The following is a 23,219-nucleotide window of genomic DNA, read 5'->3' as shown; positions in this document are numbered from 1 at the left end:
GTCGATGAAATGTTGTTCGATAGTGGTGCAGTGTAAGCAAGGTTTGTTATTTACTATCAGTTTGAATTAGCTACCTGCCTTGCGTTACATGTTTTAGTGAAAGGTGCAAAAAATTTGCTACATTCGGCAATGGGTGTGCCCGTGAGTAGATACTCTTTGATTATTTTAATAATAACGAAGGTAAATGTAATGTTTTTAAATTAGATTTATCTCTTATAGTCAGATGATTTTTTCGATGCAGGGCACAAAATTATTTTTATATCTACTTTAAAAAACTACGTATCTAGTTAGGTAGGTGTATTGGTTCTGCTTTTCATTCATATAAATTTGTGTGTAGTATAATTTAAACGTTATAAAACTTATGAGTTATTAATTGCTTCATTAGATATAGAATAAACTTTCGGGAGTGACATAAGCTCCATTTTTTTGGAATTCCCCACGGGAGAAAAGCCCCGCGCAAAAGCATATTAGTAATAATTTATATGATGTGTTTTACACGACGCATAATATATAACTTTGACCAAGTTTAAAGGTCGATAGGTTGCTTACTGACGGAACTGACTTATAGTCCTACTCTGTCCAGTAATAATAACGCAGTTATTGTAAGTAAAGGCAAAGTTGACGTTAGGACTCGCCCAAATGCTTCGACCTTGTCGTCAATATATCGGACGTTTTCAATACACAGGCGGAACGTTATAAATAGCTTCATTCAAAATTAATAGTAAATCGCTCGCCCTGACGCTTGCTCTAATCATAATTATGTATTCCCTTATGGAATTATTGTATTTATTTATTTAAAAACTTTATTGCACAAAAAATGTACCACAGGCGGACTTAATGCCGTTTGGCATTCTCTACCAGTAAACAAATTCAAATTCAAAATTTTTATTCATTATTATACGATACTTCATATTGCTTAATAATTGTCAAAACGTATGGTTTAACAACATTGGTTGACGTCACATAAATTACTTAAAATTAAGTATTACTGCCGCTTCCAAGGCGTCAGTGCAGAAGAAGCGGTAACAAACTGACCAAACAGAAAAACTTTAAGTTGGTGGTGCGATAAAGTGCACATGCATACTACAAAATACATACGAGTATATTACATACATTCATAATAACTTAACTAGCTCTAAGAAAATGTTTAAAAATATATGAATTATTTTTGTTTCTTTATCTGAAAACGAGTCAAATGGTATAGTTATTATAGTGCAGTAACATTGTAATGTTTTTCCGTAACTAAATTGACAACCTGGAAAATCACACGTGCCCAATAGTCTTAAAATAAAATGCATAGGTAAATGGACACTTACATTGTACGAGTAGACTGTAGAGTCAATAATAAAAAATGAGAACGCGGCTTACATTTTATTTTGTTCATAATTTTTATAGAAAAACAAATTATGCTTGCTGCTCGCATAAAACTTAGTTTTTTCCCACTTCCATTAGGGATTTCTGGATAGGTATCTCTCTCTCTTAAAAAGATACATGACAAAGTTCAGCTTTCTGTTAGTCATTTATTAACGCAAGATTTTATATTAGTAGATACCTATTCTGTACTAAGGTAAGATTGATGGTTACGATTGAGGATATTAATTAATTAAAAAAAAAATCGAAATTCTTTTCTTTAAATTTAAAAAGATGACACTGACTGACGTTTTGTCTGGCCTACTTATCTTCCCGTGCAGATTGTAATAGTCAAACAAGGTTTATAAACTTGGCATTCTTCTTTTAGGCGATGAAATAACATCCTGTCACTATTTTAATCTTAATTCCATCATTGAGCCACACAGCTGAACATTATTAGCTCCGTCTACCCCGTAAGGGATAACGACGATTATATTTATGTCTGTTTCAACGTACAGCCCAATAACTGAGGTGAAAAGATTCGACATGTAGGTTACAAATGCGGTCCAGGATATGTACAACCCTGGACTGCAAGAGGATTTTTTTAATTTTCGCAATAACAGGATTTTTAATTCTACGCGAACGGATAATACGATACCTACATGAAATACAAATAACAGGCCTAGGTTACATACAAATAAAGGCCTAGAATTCACACAAATACCGCATGTGAAATCTAGGCCTTGTAATCTTAGTCATATTATAAATGAGAAAGGAATTCTGTCTGTTTGATACGCGTTCGCGCCTAAGCCACAGAACCGATTTTGATAAAATTTGGTACAGAGATAGAATTAACCCTGAGGAAGAATATACTTTGTGACGTGAATCACGTTTATCAGGTAACAGTTATCTTCATACTTTTAATAGGTATTAGTAAGCATGGTTGTACACTTTTTGTAAGATTATATGCCTACTCGTACACGTAGACCTCCATCTTAAGATTTTTTTTAAATCACAAACATTATTTCACTTTCTTATACTTAAATTACCAAGACCGAATCCTCGGTCCGGCCTTACCGAACGACTACTAAAAAGTAAATATTATATGTATATAATGCGTAAGTAAAGCACCTACCTAATATTAGGTAATTTAATTGTGAATTTGTGACAGTAACCAAAATTGAACAAATTTAGTTAATAAAACTGATTAAAACCATCATAAATTTTGATTCCACCATGAGTAATGTGATATCGTTAGTTGGATTTCAAAAATTTGTATTAAGTATATAAAATACTCTTCATAATAAGTTCTTATGACTTATTACTACATGTAGAAATCATATATTGCATTTGCATTGCTATTGTTTCTGAAGAACCTTGCAAATGGGTGACACTGTACTGTCTTGTAACAAATGGTTTCCGTCTAGATATATATATAGACTACATATCTAGCCGGTATATTAATAGCTTACCGTTACTTTCTGTGTGTATAACATGTTAATTTTGAAAGTCATTGGTAGGGACATACATAGCAAACAAGGCTTTGGTTCACACACTTAACTGATTATCCAATATATCACCTTTCTATTGGAGGGTCCTTCGCATAAATTTTAATGGCAAATTATATAAAACTGTACCTATTACATCTTTATGAGGTTTGGCATAATCATCGTTTTGTGATTCTTCTTTTAGGCGATGGGCTAGCAACCTGTCACGCTAACAGCTGATCGTGGTCTATCAGTCTTTTAAGACTGCTGGCTCTGTCTACCCCGCAAGGAATATAGTCGTGATTATATGTATGTATCGTTTTGTCGGCAAAACAAAGTAATCTATATATCTATAAATTTTTATCCATATTATGAGTACGCAACTGAGACCAAAACAGTAGTTTTTAGATTTTTATCGGTTTGTCTGTTTGCGATGGAATTAAAAACTTTTTTCAATAGTACCCCTCTGCTAGGAACATTCTTCCTCCTGGCTTAAGTCCCGGTTGCATCCTCACCACACTGGAGAGGAGCCCAGGGTAAGCTCTTGACCATGTATCCTGGGTTGGGCGAGTCAAGTTTTTACACGAAGCGACTCCCGTCTGACCTCCGTAACCCTTGCAGGGGTACCTAATCCGTATTGGATAATATGGTTCCACATCCAGGTGCCTGAATGTGCAGGTTTCCTCACCATGTTATTTCTTACCGGAAGAGCATCGCTTGGTATTCAAACTAATGTACATAACTTCGAAAATAATCATTGGTGCATATCCGCGGTGTAATTTTTTTTTGGACATGTTTCCTGCAAAAACATGATTACTCGTATAAGATTATATGATAACATTTAATATTTTGTTTTAGAAATATGCATGGTTTTGCGTATATTCTTGGATATAGATGTTGAATTATTATTAATAGCTTTGAAACTGGTCGGTGGAACACAAGCTGAGTGGACGTCGGATTAGCATTGCAATTTAGACAACTGTTTATTTTTTAACTAAGGACTTTAGTGTAAGGTATACTTATTGTGTGATTCATTCAAGGGTCAGATTAGTGATTAAAATAATTTAAAATCATGATTGTAAGTACTCCTTTGGATGGCTCTGTCTACCCCGAAAGAGAAAAAGACGTGATATTATTTTTCTTTTCCGTTGTGTCTCATTATTATTGACTGACTTACCCGATCATGGCGCTTCAATGAGTTGAGAACGCAACTGGGACTAACGCCAGGAGAATGATCATCCATACTATTGCCAAATTAAATCCTACTACTATTATAAAGGCGAAAGTTTGTATGGATGTATGGATGTTTGTTACTCTTTCACGCAAAAACTACTGAACCGATTACCATGAAATTTGGTATGTAGGTAGCTGAAGATCCAGAATAACACATAGGCTACTTTTTTATCCCAGAGTTCCCGCGGGATTGATAGGGTTTCCATGCGGACGAAGTCGCGGGCGGCCTCTAGTACAACATAAAATCGCCTACTTTCATTCAAATTCCCTACTTTCCAAAATAACTCTGTCCAATTTAATGAAATTTGGTTTAGATAGAGTTGACCAAAAAGAGTTGGCTAATTAATATTAGGCGGTCCTAAACTTATGTCATTAAAATGTATGTAACCAAATAAGGCCCCTCTGGTAAAGGTAATTATTGGAATACTTTAATGATTTCATGATTCAGACTCATAATCTATTGGAATACCGTGTATTATAACATAAACATTAACACATGTTTTCCTTGGTAACCAATTTACCGTACCTTAACACTGAATTAGTGTCACAATAATTGATAATATTTATCATTATATCTTCATCGTTCGCCATCATATTGAATGCCTATGTGACGTCCAAATACTAATTTCTATTTCGTCACGTATGATATGAGCTTGTATATCTTCTCTTTTATCACGTCTATTGCCCAGAGGGGTAGGGAGCAATTTCATATTTGCGGTTTGCACGATCTCCGTACACTTCTTTGGCTTCATCCACATTTATCAAAATTCATAAAAGCTCGCACGCTTTGAACCTTAACCAGAAAGCCCCCGATTTCACCGATTTGACAATATACATTCGTTTTCGTCATACCATATCACGTATATTTAAGATCATAATAAATTCATTTACAAATCCTTTGAATATTTGCGATGACCATTTGATTTCTTACTTACTCTGAACATTATTAACCCATATTTTTAAACATAAGGTATAAGTATCTTATTTATGGATAGGCTTATAAATTTGGGATTCTTCTTTTGGGCTAGCAAACCAACCAACCGGCTAAACGTGGCCGATCAGTCTTTTCAACATTGTCTACCCGCAAGGAATATAGACGTGATTATATACATATATGTTCTATATTATATCAAATTTTTCCCTTTTTATGAAAATCTTTCAACAATGTGCAAAAATGTTTACTTTTTTGCCAAACTTTGGTCATCTAATAGATAGTATATGTACTAAATATACATATTTTTAGGGTTGCGTAATAGTGTCATGAAGTCGGAACAAAACTCGGTAAAAAGTTAGACATTCTCTAAATGATTTGCCACTTTTAAACAAAGCCGTAAATTTTTCAAAATAGTGTAGGAATTTTCATGACCTAGATTCATTATTAAACTGAAAGTGATTGATTATCTGTACACCTGTACTTCAAAGAAGCAGTAGCAGTTTGTTTCCATGAAACATGAGCGATAAGCTGTATCAACAAGTCAACGTAATTAATTCATATCTAATAAATTTTAAACCATGAAGTTTGCAGAGACCATGGCAAATGGGAATATGTAGTCTCTGCCTATCCCATTGGCAAAGAGGTGTGATTTTATGTACGACGTCGATAAAAAAGAAACTTTGACATAAGGTATCTAACCAGAGAAAAAAATTCAATGATGTAAAATGAAGAATGTCAATTGACTTGATTAGTTCTACTAAGTATAATATAAGTGCATAGAAATAGATGTATTTACAAAATAAAAAGACAAGGAAGGTATCGCTTATTGACGTCAATATAACTTAAGTATAATGTCAAATTTAATTTCAAGATACAAACTGTTCAAATTATGTAAAAAAAAAATTGTGTTTAATGACTCGGACTATACATGTTTATCATTTATCCTATACTGTTAAACGAGCTATATTTATACGAGTATATATAACACACGTTCACCTTATAAAATGTATCTTGGAAATTGGCATTACTCTTTCTGTTGTTGCTATCATCCTATTTGGGCTCGTTTGTTAATATTTGTGAGTGTGAACTCAAAGTTGGCATTCGCTTCTACGGAACCCTACATTGCGCGTGGCCCGACACGCACTTATCGGTTTTTTGTTTGACATATAAATTGGACAAAGTCTGCTTGCTTTTGCAGAGATGCCAACAGAAGCCCATTCATTGAATTTTAATTTGTTTAAATGTTTTTAAATACGCAGAACTGCTTAAAAATCTTACTTACTAAACTGCTTAAAAACTTATTATAACGACCGAATAATGATTAAGATTCGCTGCCAGTGTGTGTAAGTCACTGTACAAATCTTATCTTCTTAAGAACTTCTAAATTTATTAATATACCTATTCTTCACATGTAACGACTTTATTGGTGAAAGTAAAAAAGTAACTATTTAATTAATGCTCTGATCTGAGAGTGTAATCTATACATATAATAAATCTGTAGAAAGGTCAATTCTGTACATTGAAAATATTGAAAAAATAAATAGCAGGGGGTGTTACTGGATCGATACCAAATACAAAAATGTGATTAAAAAAATTTTTGTCTGTCTGTCTGTATGTTCAGGCATCACGTGAAAACTAACGGTTCGATTTTGATGAAACTTGGTATAATTATACCTTATTATCCTGGGCGTAAAATAGGATACTTTTTATCCCGAAAAAATACGAAGAAAAAAAAATCTTAATTTTTCAGTTTATCCATAGACGTTGTTCTGTAGAACCGCGAACACACGTTGCGTTACCCGCAGTGGATTTAGCGCCGTAACCTGTAGCGCCTAAAGTCGGCTTTGGCTTGAACCGTTTGCTGCACAAGCGGGCCGCTACTAATTACTATGAAAAAAATACTACATAGCTACATTAATTCCCATCAAGCTGAAAATGAGTATAATTATTTAAAACACAATCAAAAGCATTATTTCAAAATTCCCCATGATTCCGGTTTAAGGAAAAAAATTTACTCACGGTCAAAGGTAAAAAATGGGTGTATCGCAATTTTCTTTAAAACGGTAAGTTTTTCAAATCGGAAAATTATATCAGACATAAATTGTAGATCATAAAGTTATCTATAAAAAAGGTATCAATATTTTTTTTCAACAAAGCTACCGTTTCTGTGATATAACGATGCAAAAAGTTGCAAGCGTCATAATATGCATCCGTTTCCTTGCCACCTCTGAGGTAGTGTACAATTAGCGCGTTTTTTTTTTACATTTTTATTATTAAACTTGAAAAAGTCTGAAATAGGTTAGAATAAACACGTGTTTTCACTACGCAGTGGCACTCAAGACTAACTTTCGCATTTATTATTTAAAAAAAAATAGAATAACCCTAAGTGAAGAAAATCATCTTAGGACAATAATAGAGATTACAATTATCAAATTCAATGCAATAATCAAATTAAAACTAAAACTACTTATAAAAAGAAAGAAAAAAGATGACTACAAACTAAAATTTAATTTATAAATTGTACAGTCCTTGCAGAGCATCAACATGTGGGAATGTGCCCAGAAGGCTGGCATCATTGCCAATTCGAATGGCAATGCTGATTCTCTGAGCCAGATTATTTCCAGCCCTCCGGTCAAGAGATACCTCAATTAGCTTTTTCGACAATTGTTGGAAAAGCTGATGGGCAGATAGGCCCCCCGGTCCCAGAGTTTCTACCCCAAAAGGTTCAAAAGTATAGATATTACCGATAACTACATATTTGCGCCTTTTGAGGTTTTTTGCCTCATTTGAAGCAGAACGGCCTTAGATTTAGTAACCTGAAGATGAGACGGCGCAAGTGTGTCGACACAAGTAGCATCCCACACCAAAGGCCGCCCCAATCTCCAGGGTACTAAAGTCATACCATCCGGTCTCTTGGCATCATCCTGAGCCAGACCGTTTGGTTCTAGAACGGCTGGAACATGGATGGTGGCAAGAGCACGGAGGATTATATCATTTAGGGCGGCATGGCGCTCTAAACGGCCGGCACTCCTAGGGCATGAGAGGCCGTGGTGTCCATAGCCGACAACGGTATCCCCGCAAGGACAACTATTATTAAAGACTAACGGTATTTCATGTGTTGAGCATTCTGAGATAAAGCAGCTATACGACCCTAGCCACGTACACAATTAAACAGAGAGACAGATGTTGTCTCAAGGTTTCACTACAGTATAAATGAAGGGACTGGGTTTCATTATACTTATGTATATTTTATATTTTGAATTCAAGTTAAAATTACTGACAGAACAATATTTTTACTTATATTACTGCTACATAGAGTATATACGAGACGTGCTTATGCATATTATGACGCTTGCAACTTTTTGCATCGTAATCATCATCATCTTCATTTTCATCTCAGAAACGGTAGCTTTATTGAAAAAAAAATATTGATTCCTTTTTATAGATATCTTTATGATCTACAATCTATGTCTGAGGTAATTTTCCTATAAAACGTTTTGAAGAAAATCGTGAAAATCCCATTTTCTTACCTTTGACCTTGGATAATTTTTTTCCTTAAACCGGAATCATGGGGAATTTTGAAATAATGCTTTTGATTGTGTTTTAAACAATTATACTCATTTTCAGCTTGATGGGAATTAATGTAGCTTCTTTCCTATTTTTTGGTCTAAATTGACCGGACTGAAAATAAAATGGAGAAATAAACCATCTACGCGAAGACCGACATCCGCGCGGACGGAGTCGCGGGGGAAAGCTAGTTTACTAAATAATAAATTCGGTATAATAATATTCGGTTTTTATTCACTAATAATTATTATTTAAAATAATAAATGTGCTGCGTAGTTTCCGGCACCAATACAAAAAAGAATAGGACTACTCCATCTCTTTCCCATGGATGTCGTAAAAGGCGACTAAGGGATAGGCTTCCAAACTTGGGATTCTTTTTTAGGCGATGGGCTAGCAACCTGTCACTATTTGAATCTCAATTCTATCATTAAGCCAAATAGCTGAACGTGGCCATTCAGTCTTTTCAAGACTGTTGGCTCTGTCTACCCCGCAATGGATATAGACGTGACCATATGTATGTATGTATTAATTAATAAATGTATTTGATTAATTAATATAAATCATAAACATTATTTTTATTTATATTAATTAATCAAACACATTTCACAGATATGACAGTGAAACGCGTTGGTTCTAACAACGCATTATCCAAGACTGCCTTTGTCATGGCGCTCCTTACAGCAATGATCATTTCTTATTCTACAGATTGACATTAACTTACAGCAGCTATTTGCATTAAAATAATTAAGATTGGGCATCAGCTCATCCTTCAGGATCCAACGCTCAGTCGAACATATTATAAGCACTTTATATTTTTAGTAAATAAATCAATAATAAGTTCTTTGCCAGGAAGGCCTTGTACATTTTGATGTACAACTTTTATTTCTTTTGTTTTTCCTGTTGTCCTAGGGTTTAGTTTAAATCTGGTTTTGCTTCCACAGAATTATCATTATAAAATTTTTATGGGTCCGTGGGTGTTGTCAAATTATGTAAAGAATGTGGTTTACTACTATGTAAACTCATTCGAAACTTTATGTTGTTTGCTACCTAGCAATTTTTTCTTTTTGTTAAGTCTTGAAAAATTGACGTTATCTTTCGTCACGAAAGAAAGACATTATCTTTAGTCATACGTCTGAAAAAATAATATTTGTTTCTACCTTGCAGCTTATTTATAAATTACCAAAAACCAATAACGATAACACACTTTAATAATGTTAAAAAAATCTTTTCTTTAAACATTTGCGTCATGTACGTTACTCACTCAAACTTCACTGAGAATTTTACATACCTAGACTGTAAAGTATGTAAAATGCTAATTGAGTGTAATGAAAATATACATTTCTTTTATGTCATCGATCTTAATATTATTTTTTGGAGCGATTTGTATCTAATAACGCGAGATAAAAATATTGCATTATTGTAACAAAATCCGTCTCCAAAAATTTCTTTATGCAGCTGTCACGTGACTAAAAACGACCGTGATTGGCTATTTCTATTATGACGTAGATTACGCATAAACAGACTGTGGATCTTTCCGTTCCTTGGTGTTCGCTATTATTTTTCAAGATTTTATAAGAGTTTTATCGCTCAGGATTGCTCAGATAACATTGGTATTTAATAATGGAAACCAATTTCGAGAAAGCTGATACCTGATAGTCGGGACCTACCAAAAGTGGACGCAATAATGGTTGGCGTCAAATAATAAGAACTTATCATCGTAAATACTTACATCAAAGTGGTCTTCACAAAAATGAGGACGTGTTTTTGGTGATGTATCATCAGAATTACGCCGAGCAAGCTGAAAACACTTCTTGCGAATATTGAAATCCATCGGCAGAAAGCGGCAAAAAACAGTTTCGTAAGAGTTTTTATTGTTGTATCAGTGCAGAGCATTGAGGCACTGCATAACATTTATAGGAACTCATTTTATTAATTTTCACACATATAACGTGGCACAAATTAAATAAAACAAGAGAAAATCAAAACTATTCGAAACACCAGCATATTTGAATATTGCATTTTCATAAAGACGAAAAGTATTTTAGGGCTCCTTATAAACAAATAAATACCCTTAGAATCCTTAGATAGTTTTTAGAACTTTGTCAGGCGTATACATCTCTGAAAAGGTTTAAGAACGTTTGTTTTACTTTGTGGTAATGTCTTCGGTGAAAATGCATTGAGAAGAGAGGAAGATTATTATAATAAATTAATGTTTGAAATGACAATACATAGCATTGAATTTAACCCTTATTTTCTCACGAACCAAAATGGGAAATCTTACGTCACACCGCTTATCATCTTGATTATCTTTTAAGGCACACTTCTGATCGCCGCGACAAACGTTTTAGGTGACAGAGAAATTTTAAGTGCAGTAAATAAGATGTCACTTTTAATGCATGATGCATTTTTTGGCTTAATGTAATGTATCTTTCTTTAAATAAAAACATGGTTTATATACCTATGTTACTAGCTTTTACTCTTGTTACTCCAATTCCATCATTGGGCCATCTAGCGGAGTATGGCCTCTGTGGTAAGGTTTTGTCTGTTTCTGTGTCAAATTTATATTATTCGTTACAAACAAAAGTACAAAAAAATATCTTTATAATATTCATATGGACTTGATCCTTGATCGTAGATCGATTAAATCAGAATAACTTTCCAACACGTTAGGTTTTATCGGAAGATTACACTACTGTGTGACTGACGTCAGACACAGTTGTTTGACGTTATGAGTAGAAGTCTACCTTTATAGATATAAAAATCTACCTTTAAATTTTAGATATACTTCGAGGGCGGAATGGTTGACAACGGCTACGTTGATAACTCATTTATATAAAGCCTGTAAAGTGTGTATTTGTTTCACTCATAGTTGGTCAGCATGTCTTTTATATCTTAATCTACAAATTTAATTTTTTGTGCCAAAGTAAACTATATGGCGATACTGAACCGTAGTGTTAATTTCATCAGTGGTTCAAAATGGTGAGAACGTAAATTTCAAATGTCTTTAATATAAGTTCTACGTTAGTAAAAATATGTAGGCTATACAAAGTTACATTTGTCTTTTCATAAATATTATATTTTACATAATAATTCACTCTTCCAATTATCTTCAGGTTTAAATTATTAAGTACTGAAAGTATCGATTTTTTTATAAATTCTTCTTTTTATATTTAGGTTCGATCCCAGAAGTGTACAAAAATAACTTAAAATTAAAAATACAATTTCCTGCGCAGTTTACCTTAGTTTAATGTAGTTAAGAAACAATTGTTTGTATCTCAAAATCATGACACAAACTTTGGGCTTACGCGCGCCGTTGAATTGTTATTTGTTTTGATTTTATTAGAATTTACTACTTGTTGTTATAAGTATATTCCTTAAAAAACATTTTTTCTTTAAACAATAATTATTAACTTGCTTCCATATAATAACTTAAACACACGACTATTTTGTGGTACTTTTAATGGAAAAGTTAAGTTCACCGGAGGTCCTCAGTATTTAACCGGTTTCAATCAGTTAATTATGTTTTCAATATTATATAAATAACACTTTAAAACAAAAATTGCATAATATCCCGACTCTCTTCCTGAAAACGCCAGAGCCTTAATCTTTCGACTTGCTATGCGTATCCCTGCATACAATGTACCTTTCATCCACATTCATAACTCCCTTTAATACTCTTGACCTAAGCTATCGCCAGGATATTCCCAATTTAATCAAATTATAGGCAATACTTATTAAATCAACAAACGTGAATTTCTTTCTTTACTTATATCTAATCTCATGCACGTGGTATCTAAAGTAATATGTTCTTTACCTAATCTAAAGCCAAATATCTCATTATATATTATAATTTCTAATATTTAAGTTTCATCGATTAATTAAAAAAAGATAAATGAAAGAAAGAAATCCTACTTAATATTTTCCATAGGTTATTCATGATTATGACGAATTAGCATAATTATATGAATACTAAACAATCTTTACAAACATAATGGACATGTACTGTCAATGTATTAAGTAAACAGAGCTGTGGATAAAGTACCTTTATAAATTTTTAAATATACTTACTTAAAATAATGTCTCCTTGAATAGCTAAAACTCTTTTCTCTCAGTAGGTACGGCTGCTGGCTGAATTTAAGTCTGCGTAACAATTAGCACAATAACGACAATCAGGTTTCTTGGCACCGATAACCGAAATTTATATTTTCGACTTCACGTATAAATTAAATCAAGAGCCAAATTTTCGTGGCAGATTTGTGTGTTTAAACAGTGCATGTTTGGAAAGAAAAGTAAAAAAAAATATGAAATGATTGCCATTCCATTTCAAACAAATTTCAGCGATCATTACTCTTGACTGACAAAAGTCATTGTTACATACATACAAACAATTTTAACTTACAATATATAATACCTACAAAACTATAAACCCTTATTGATCATGAAACATCAAAGTTGATAATTTTTGTTCATGATTTTATTAAACTCGCTAAACTCATTGTTACACGTTGGACGTATTTATTGTTTATCAATTTATATCGCTTAATTAGGCTAGATTATACACATACCTTTATTTATTACTGTTATCATAGCATGGTCAAAAAGGTAAACATGCATGTTATACTTTTTCTAATACAATATTTTCGTAGACAAATTATGGGGCTTTATTGAAGTGATAACAAATTTAAAGGATTACTCATCTTAAAGGATGATGAGGTATACCTTTAGGTATTTTGGTTGATAATAGCTTCTTACATCACTTGAGCGTCGATAATCGCATTGGTAAGGTGCCCGGTTAAAATGCGTAATGTGTATAAAGGCACAGGTTCGAGTCCCACCTCGGCCATGCACCGATGACTATTTTCGAAGTTAGTTAGTTACATTAGTTTGAACTCTAACCAAAGCTCTTACGGTGAGGGAAAACATCGTGAGGAAACCTTCACATTCAGGCAACTGGATGTGTAACCATAATCGATCCAGTATGGGTCAGGTTTACATGCAAAGGTTGCGGAGGTCAGATGGGAGTCGCTTTGTGTTTAAACCTGACCGCCCAATTCTGGATCCATGATCAAAGGCATACCCCGGGCTCCTCTCCAGAGTGGTGAGGATGCAATCGGGACAAAAGCCAGGAGGAAGAAGAAGAAGTACTTACATCACTGGGTACCTGACCGAACTATCTGGGTCCACATAGTATAGGTATATAGTTTAAAATACCACGTGATCCACTTACTTACGTCTTTTTAGGATAAAAATATTATTTTTATATATATCTACAATAAAAGCAATGTACGAAATTCCAAAATAAAAATTGGCGTATTTGGAAAACATCAAGTAAACATAAAAGCTCACTCTTGCTTTTTTTTGTGGGATTGAAATAACATACATAAATTTAATACTTGAACAATTAAATATAGTACCTACTTAATTAAAATTTCAGTTCTGCTAATTACTAAATATGTGTTATCCCACAAATAAATTGACTAATTGAATATAAAATTTCAGAATGAAAACAGTAAAGATATGGAACCACCTTACTCTCCCTCGGAAATGATCCCAAACCATGGGCCCCCACCGCCAGGATCGCCAGAACCAAGAAAGCATAGTAAAAATGGAATATCACCATTGGAACTAAATGTGCCTGAAGAGAAAAAGGTAGCCTTACACTTTATTTTTAGAAGAATTTAGCTATGGTGTTATTAACGTTTACGACTCGAACTGTCTGTCTTTAACTTCGATTTTTTTTAAGAATACTATAATAACCTAATGTTAATTTGAACGGGGCCTTTCAATCTGTTTAAAACTGTTCATCGCCGTCCACCCCGTAAGGATGTAAGACGTAATATATGTATGTATTGTAAAAATGTATATCAAGTGAAAACTTTATAACCTTTCTTAAAATCACTATTAGAGAATTTATATCTCATACCTTTACTCTTTTCTTCAGAAACCACCAAATGAACCAGAGAGAGCCGAATGGGGAAACCAAATCGAATTCCTTATGTCCTGCATCGCCACGTCAGTAGGTCTTGGCAATGTATGGCGCTTCCCTTTTATAGCCTACCAGAATGGCGGCGGAGCCTTCCTCATACCATACATCATTGTCCTATTTCTAATAGGCAAACCTATGTACTACTTAGAGTGTGTCATCGGACAATTTAGTACGAAGAACTCAGTCAAAGTATGGTCTTTGTCTCCTGCTATGAAAGGTAAATACTTATGTATTATATTTGTTTGTTTTTGGTCCTGTGTTTGACACACATTTGGCCTCTGTGGCGCAGCGGTAGTGAGCTTGACTGTGATACAGTTGGCCCCGGGTTCGAATACTGGCCAGGGTATGATGAGAAACGAACTTTTTGTTATTGGCCTGGCTCTTGAATGTTTATCTATAATAAGAATTTATTATAAAATATATCATCATTGAGTTTGTATCTCGTAACACAAGTTTCAAACTTACTTCGAGGCTCACTTAATCTGTTTAATTTGTCCCTTATGTATTAATTTTAAAAAAACTAAAAATTATCACAATTCTACGAACTAGTCATATTTACTGATAAAAACTGAGGATAAAGGAAATTACCAATAACTAAAAAGAAGGCGCAGTATATTTTTTTAGAATACAATAAAACCAATATGATACGCAATAAAGATTTTGAATCAAACCGATGTGACGCATTAACATTATCACAATCGTCCTTTAATTCATGCAGACGTAGATAATTTTGAAATTATCTCCTTACTTTATACCTACTCGTATGCATAGGTATTAGGATCAGTGTTAAAGTATATTTAATCATGGTCTCTTAAAACTTAGTAATGAATAAAAAAATTTGAATAAAAGATTTCGTTTGATTAGATTGACGAACAGCTAGATAAATAAGTCTTGTCACCAACTTACTTATTGAAGAATGCGATAATGGAATCTTCGCGTCTAGTACACTAAAAGACAAACTCAGAAAAGAATTTATAGTGCAGAAATATGCTTATTGAAAAGGTAAAAAAACAGCATATTTTTGAAGGTGGTGTCAGAAAGGTGGGTCGCCCAATCTGAAGTGCTGCCCATCTATACATGTCGAAATGAATAAATTTTAACCACCGTTTCTTGGTCGTCATACTGACATACTAATATTACCATTAAGAATAGCTTCTATTATTTTTCTATAAACATCTTGTGCGGAAATGGGGGCATCAATCCGTTGAGAATTAGATAAAATCGGAAAAAATGGTATCTCACGTGATCATCAGTTGATTAATTTAATGTGCGGGATATTTTTTTTTTCATTTTGGTCCAAGTGCGCATTGTCACCCTCTTTGTGTAACACTATGCATCGTCTTCAACTTTACAATATAGACTTGTTTACAATAGTCTGAAATTAATCATTACCAGGTACAGGCTATGCGCAAGCGCTGGGTTGCGGCTACATCTTATCCTACTACGTGTCAATTGTCGGACTCTGCCTGTTCTACCTGGCCATGAGTTTCCAAGCCACGCTGCCCTGGGCCGTCTGTGACCCCAGCTGGAATGATGTCATTTGCGTACCGTCGGCACCGAATGAAAACCAACACCTTGACATTGAGAATGCTTCCAGCAGTGCTGAATTGTATTTTATGTAAGTTTAACTTAAAAATTATCTATTCGCGGAAACATTTTTTACTTTTTATTCATTGAGATCGAAAACATAATGAGCTTTACTTCTTTTTGCAGAAGAACTGTGCTTCAGCAAAGTGATGGCATTGAAGGAGGTTTAGGTATGTTAAGAATTACTCATACAATTAATAATAGAACTAACACTACTTTACCCATTATGAAGTTTTTGATAAGATCATTTGTTTTAAGTGTTGTTTCAAGAGAAATTATGGGTGTATTTATCATTGTTGTTGACCTACATTTTATGTCTGATTTTGTCTTTGAGACAAGCTCTAGGTAATACTTCTTATAAAAATTCTGAATTACATAGATACTTAAATTTTTTATAAAGTGTAATTTTTTTTCCAAAATTTATATTTTTCCATTATTTTATTAACATAAATCAACTCTGGTTAATTTGTGTGTCTAAGAAAGATTACCCAATCAAATCTGGTCTTATTTCCAGGCGCTCCAATATGGTACCTCACCCTGTGCCTTCTAGTATCGTGGGTTATAATCTTCGTCATCGTGGCTCGAGGAGTGAAGAGTTCCGGGAAGGCTTCCTACTTCCTCGCTCTTTTCCCATACGTAGTGATGATTATACTATTGATCAGGTAAATAAATGTTTTGATTTATGAAATAAATAGACATGAAAATATAGTTAAGAACTCTCTGAATAATAAAAGTTCACTAGTAGAGTGAAAATATTTTGTACTATGAAATTTTGGGAATAAAATTATACTAATGAACGGCGTGCTCAGGATAAACGAGCAGCTGTGCCAGCTCGCCTGTTTGGCGTACGGGAGGTTGCCCAGGTGTATTCCCTGAGCTGGAATTACAAATCACTTGTTTGGTCAGTAATATAAGGAGCACTTATTGGTTAAATAAAAAAAATACATGATGACTTCTACATCTATTATACATTTTAATTTAAACTTGACATTTTCAGTACCTTATTTTTAGATGGATCCGACAAGGGTATTCTATTCTTTTTGACACCAAAGTGGGAAAAGCTTTTGGAACTAAATGTAAGTATAACTTTACTTTTTTTAAAACAAATAATTCATCCTACTAAATGGGTCCGATATATCCCTAGAGCCGACATTCCCTTTCCAAAACGTAGATTTGTTGTTAAATGTTAAAAATAGCAATGAGTATAAAAGTTTTAAGAACAATAAAAAGATGGGCTCCCTAAATAAGTACTTACGGTAGTATTAAAGGTCCTACGTCGGAACGTACGGTTTCAGGTGTGGTACGCGGCTGTCACACAAGTGTTCTTCTCCCTGTCTGTGTGCACTGGAGCAATCATTATGTTCTCGTCCTACAACAGATTCCAACACAATATCTACAGGTACCTATTTCTTTTATTACAATTAATCATGAGCATTTATAAATATTTTTTATTTTCGTTGCTCTTCCTACTTATATTAATCTTAATCCTAATTAATAGTAATAAACTAAAAAATAAACTATATATCCATGATCCTATGTTGGGAAACGTTTTTACACATAACGGATCCCGTCCAATCGCCGTAACTTTTGCAGGGGAACCTAGCACATATGGATCATGGAAAAAGCTTAACGAGCTGGATGATCCTTAGTAAAGAGTCTGAAGTAGTCCTTTTCGTAAGTGCCGGAAACCACAAGGCACACATATTTTTATTACCAAGTATTTCATAATTATTTTTCTGTTAATAATAAAAATATAACCTATAAATAATTTAGGGTGGATTGCTTCAAATTACAACAAAAACAACTTATTTGAATCCTTGCTAGCCCCCATCCTGGAGTCAAGCCTGGCTACGCCGCTACTATACTGAATTAATAAACTGTACACTAACTTTTCAGAGATGCAATGATTGTGACTACCCTGGACACTTTCACAAGCCTCTTGTCTGGTATAACTATCTTCGGAATCCTGGGAAACCTGGCCAAGGAGCTCGGCAAAGAAGTTGGGGAAGTCATCGGGTCTGGTGGCACCGGATTGGCCTTCATCTCATACCCTGATGCTATTGCAAAAACCTTTCAACCTCAGGTATATTTCTACAAACTTTTATTGACTTCTAGTATCATCAAACTTAAGTTTTAAAGGTCAAAGGCACAAAAATAATCAGTTACAAAAGATTTTTTTTTCATAGTTTTTTTGTTTGTCTAATAATAAATAAATATCACAAATTACAAAACAGTTATTTAGAAGAATATGTACAATGGCAGACTTATCCCAAAATATAAAGGCACACATAAAAAGCATTAAGGATGCATTATAATTATTAATTAATTTCTAAATAAAAATAGCAAATATACATTACTTTTATTATATAGTAGTTTATATATAAATAATATATATAAACTACTATATATATAAAATACTATTATTGGTATTACTAATCACTATTCTCTTTCTCCTACAGTTGTTCTCAGTGTTGTTTTTCCTGATGATGTCGGTGCTTGGCGTGGGCTCGGCGGTGGCACTGCTCTCAACCATCAACACAGTCATGATGGACAGTTTCCCCAAAATCAAGACAATCTACATGTCTGCTTTTTGCTGCACGGCCGGCTTTCTGATTGGATTGGTTTACGTTACCCCAGTAAGACGATCTCAGATATATTTTTTAGGTTGCTTTAACAGCGGACTCACATAATGTAGCACCTACCATCGATATTTTCTGTATAATAGGGATTTTAATTTTAAATAGTCGAATGGTGTAACCCTGGGTCCGAAGCACTCAGCGGAAGGTGCAACCTCCTGGTTGCACCTCCTCCTGCGTGTAGGAACACGCAAAAATCAGAGAGAGGGATGTTAATTGAAATTGGTAAATACAACATAAATAACCTATTTCTATCACCAAAAAGAAATAAAAATAAAGATAAGCTTAACAACAACCCACTAGAGATTACATATATTTTTATGAGCATAAGGAAAAACACTTTTTGAAAATTCACACAGACGAGAAGAAGCACCTGGCAAACTCCTCTTTTAGCTTTGGTTGAAAAGAGAATGTATATTTTTACAGGGCGGTCAATACATATTGGAGATGGTTGACCACTACGGCGGCACTTTCCTCGTCCTGTTCACGGCTATTTGTGAAATTATTGGCATCTTTTGGATTTACGGTTAGTCCCTCTTTTTAAAGGATGCAAGTTGGTAATTTTTTACTAAAAAATATTAATTACTCAGTAGGTAACTATAACCTACTTTTTATTAAGTGAATAATCTATAGCTGGCACACCTACCTTCTTCAACTTGACTTTGTAGACTGCTACAGAGTTATGTACTATATTTTATGGTGAGGGACCACATCGAGAACCCCCACATCCAAGCATTTATATGTTTAACCAAAATCCAATATAGGTTATAGGTCCGCAGAGGCTAGACGGGAATTTCTTCATGTAAAAAACCTGACTTCCAGATTCAGATTCAGTATCATTGTCAAAGGTGTATACCGGGTTCCTCTCCTTAGAGATTGAGTGTATAAGATATGATTGAAATTGAAAGATTTAAAAATGTTACATCATTGCAGGGCTTGAGAACCTCTGCCTTGACATTGAGTTTATGATGGGCGTGAAAACATCTTTCTACTGGCGGATGTGTTGGGGCATCATCACCCCTGGCATGATGCTGGTGGTCTTCGTGTATGCTCTTATTAGCTTTGAATCTCTCACGTTTGGAGAGGATTATGTCTACCCTACTGCTGGATACGGTAATAATACAGATATTTATTTTATGTCATATTAAATAAAGATAGATAAAATTCATAAATTTGGAAAGAAAAACTTTATCCGTGATACTTTTTCTTTAAAAACAAAGTCAAACCTGTCTTGGGAAAATAGGGTAAAGGGCTATAGGTTTTTTCAATTAAAATTAAATTTAAAAATAAATCAGACATCCGATTCAAAAGACAGTTTTCAATTCGTGAAAGTAACAAGTACCTAAATGTTATTGAGACATCGAGGTAAAATGACAGCAGCTGATAAAAAACTAAATGCACTGTTGAGAGAATGAGAGCAATTATTAGTAAAACTAAATCACAATCTTTAAAAAAAAATGGTAGTCCCTCTACTTGTTATTATGAGCGAATTGCTCCTCAAAAGGTGTTTTCTAAATTAATTTTTATTTGTTTCAGTGGCTGGTTATTTAATGTTGTTCATCGGTATTGCATTTGTACCGTTGTTCATAATTATCACATTGTGGAAAAACAGAAGCGGTAACTGTAATCAGGTAAGTTCATTCTCAGTTTCTGAACATACATACATATAATCATATAATCACGTCTATATCCCTTGCCAACAGTCTTGAAAAGACTGATAGGCCACGTTCAGCTATTTGGCTTTATGATGGAATTCAGATTCAAAAAGTGACAGGTTGCTAGCCCATCGCCTAAAAGAAGAATCCCAAGTTTATAAGCCTATCCCTTAGTCGCCTTTTACGGCATCCATGGGAACGAGATGGAGTGGTCCAATTCATTTTTTAGTGGTGCCGGGAACCACACGGCAGTTTCTGAATTTGGTTATTAACGTAATTGTGTTTCTTCCTCTTGGCGTTAATCCCAATTACATCCTTAACTTAGGAGAGAAGCCAGGATACGCCTTTGACCCTGATCCTGGATTGGGTAAGTCAGATTTTTACACGAAGCCACTTCCATCTGAACTCTGTAACCTAACCAGTGCTGTTATAAATTTTTATGTTAATAATTAATGAATTTCTTTGTCCTTACAGATCATGAAGAAATCTTTCCGACCAAAGTCAAGTTGGGGCCCAAAAGATCCTGAAATTCGAAGCCGTTGGGTAGTATTCAAAGAAAGCGCAAAAATGCTGAGACAACAAATGAACTCGTCTAGATGCAAGCACATTTGGTACATTCTTACTGGCCTATATAGAAGAGGTGTTTATGCAAACACTAATGTAAATAATAATTAGAATTTGAATTGTTTGCAGCATCAACTCTTGAGACTAAAAAATATGTGCTTGAGGCTAACACAGAAATCATGACACATATGTATGCATTAATGTAGAAGTATTCACTAAATCGAAACAAAGTTTAATCCTCTCATAATTTCTGCACATCGGGTCACGTCATTTTTAAAAATTACAGTAGTTTGTCGAATAATATCCCACAATAAAAGTGAAATAATAACAACTATTTAAATTAATTTGAAAGTGGAATAGACAACTTTACAATGCGAGGTGTACACGTAGGCCTGTAATGATCTTTAGGTTTATTTCTCTGTAAATAATTTTAAATTATAAATACTTATATTATTAAAATAAGTCCGCGTAGACACCTTAAGATTATATTTCACGCCCGTCAGTTGCAAATTTCTCCGTTGAATGTAAGACTCAGTTACTCGATTTGTACTTTATTCTTTCTTTGTAATCAGCTATTATGTCTTTCTTAAAAAAGAGGACATTACCATGTACTTATTAGCCGACTTATATGAAGAAAACGATAGTAATATTGTAATTCATGAGTGATATATTAGGTAATAAGAATTGTTAAGTATTATTTATTTAAATATATTTTTATACTTATTATGTGCAAATTAATAATTGACACGTATTTGTTTTATTTATACTTCTTCCTCGGGGTATGACGTCTGACCTCTGCAACCTTTGCAAGGGAACCTAACCTGTATTGGATCGATCATGGTTACACATCCAGTTGCCTGAATGTGCAAGTTTCCTTACGATGTTTTCAATTAATTCTTAATGTACATCACTTCGATAATAGTCATTGGTTCATGGCCGAGGTGGGATTCAAACCTGGGGCTTTTTGTGCTACACGCATTTTAACCGGGCACCTTACCGACCATTGACGCTCTTTTCGAAGTTTTTCATGTAACCGAGTGGGAGAAATTCTTAAGGGTTTTTTATAGATTTTGACACCATTTCGGAAGCGAACATAAAACCAAGCACGAGGAAAATTTTAGCCGATAATTCGCCACGATCTAATAACATTTGTTCCTTGCTCAAGAAATGCAAAATCGTATCACTGAACGATACATAATCTATACTTATAATAAATCTGTAGAGAGGTCAATTCTGTACATGGAATATATTTTCACAATAACTATAAGGCACTAAGGCAATAACTAATGCCAAAAGTGCAATCAGAATTTTTTTTGTCTGTCTGTATGTTTTTTATAGAAACAAAAACTACTTGACGGATTTTAACGAAACTTGGTACAGTTATTCTTCATACTCCTGAGCATTGTTGAGCCTGAGTTTTGCAGCAGATCGGATCGCAACAAATGCGGACCCAAGCATTACTCGAACGTGTAGCTAAAGTGGAAGCGGCTACTGAAGATATTGATCGTCGTTCCCGATCAAGTACTCTCGAATTTCGTAATATCAGGCTCCCAAATAAAACTCCTTGTGTGGAAGACTTGCTAACCGCTGTTACATGCATCTTTAAAGCGATCTCCGTAGACGTAAATAAATCAGACATCTACGACATTTACAAGCTACCATCAAGATCGGATGGCGTCACAATTGTCTGCAGACTAAATTCAGTTCTCCTGAAAGTTAAAATACTACAAGCATTTAAGGATTATAACAGGCGCAATATAAATAACAAGCTTTACTCAACAATAGTGGGCGGCTCGCAGCATCCAGTGTACATAGGCGAGCATCTGACACCACAGTCTCGTCGACTGTTCTACTTGGCTCGCGAGTACGCAAAAGCGGAAAATTACAAGTATTGCTGGACTTCAGGTGGCCGGGTGATGCTGAGGAAAGCAGACAATACAAAACTGGTCATGGTTACCTCTGAGGGCCAGCTTTCTGGACCCCAGTCAAAAAACTAGGGTTAGCTGGCGCGACTGTGCCGCTGTTCGGTTTACCTATAATTAAGCTAAAAAAAAATCAACAGTTATTTAGAGAAATATTCTTAAGTAACAAATTTTTGTTCTCTAGTTATTATTTTAAAAAATTTCTTACTTTAGGCATGTTTATGGACAGTACAATTGACTCAATATTTTACGTTTTTTTAAACAAAATTTACATTTTTATAAAATATTCTATACATAA

At 34.1% G+C, this 23,219-nt stretch overlaps 2 protein-coding genes across 3 annotated transcripts; both read left to right on the top strand.

Moving 5' to 3' along the window:
* Window positions 1-21,744, top strand: LOC106142518 (sodium-dependent nutrient amino acid transporter 1). Of its 2 annotated transcripts, none has more exons than XM_013344305.2 (14): window positions 1-141; window positions 14,071-14,220; window positions 14,513-14,774; window positions 15,953-16,175; window positions 16,271-16,314; window positions 16,659-16,806; window positions 17,142-17,220; window positions 17,440-17,543; window positions 18,041-18,227; window positions 18,604-18,780; window positions 19,207-19,306; window positions 19,714-19,893; window positions 20,317-20,411; window positions 20,910-21,744. In XM_013344305.2, the coding sequence occupies exons 1-14, from the start codon at window positions 130-132 to the stop codon at window positions 21,108-21,110; spliced, it is 1,962 nt and encodes a 653-aa protein (XP_013199759.1). In that variant the 5' UTR covers window positions 1-129; the 3' UTR covers window positions 21,111-21,744. The 2 variants fall into 2 exon arrangements, with proteins under 2 accessions (XP_013199759.1, XP_013199760.1); XM_013344306.2 differs by lacking the exon at window positions 1-141 and adding an exon at window positions 11,352-11,550.
* A 697-nt stretch (window positions 21,745-22,441) lies between these two features.
* On the top strand, window positions 22,442-22,996 carry LOC132902322 (uncharacterized). Its single transcript, XM_060946901.1, has one exon. The coding sequence runs from the start codon at window positions 22,442-22,444 to the stop codon at window positions 22,994-22,996; it is 555 nt and encodes a 184-aa protein (XP_060802884.1).
* The last annotated feature ends 223 nt before the right edge of the window (window positions 22,997-23,219 follow it).

This window comes from Amyelois transitella, chromosome 12 (assembly GCF_032362555.1).
Source record: "Amyelois transitella isolate CPQ chromosome 12, ilAmyTran1.1, whole genome shotgun sequence".
In the NCBI taxonomy this organism is placed as follows: domain Eukaryota; kingdom Metazoa; phylum Arthropoda; class Insecta; order Lepidoptera; family Pyralidae; genus Amyelois; species Amyelois transitella.
Note: the sequence above shows the minus strand (reverse complement) of the source record. Positions and strands in the feature narration are given on the sequence as shown.

Coding starts and splice junctions, on each gene's coding strand:
- LOC106142518 (XM_013344305.2), top strand. Junction 16,176..16,270: donor AGTGCTGAATTGTATTTTAT/GTAAGTTTAACT, acceptor TTCTTTTTGCAG/AAGAACTGTGCTTCAGCAAA. Junction 20,412..20,909: donor GAAGCGGTAACTGTAATCAG/GTAAGTTCATTC, acceptor TTGTCCTTACAG/ATCATGAAGAAATCTTTCCG.
- LOC132902322 (XM_060946901.1), top strand. CDS start 22,442: ATGCGGACCCAAGCATTACTCGAACGTGTAGCTAAAGTGGAAGCGGCT.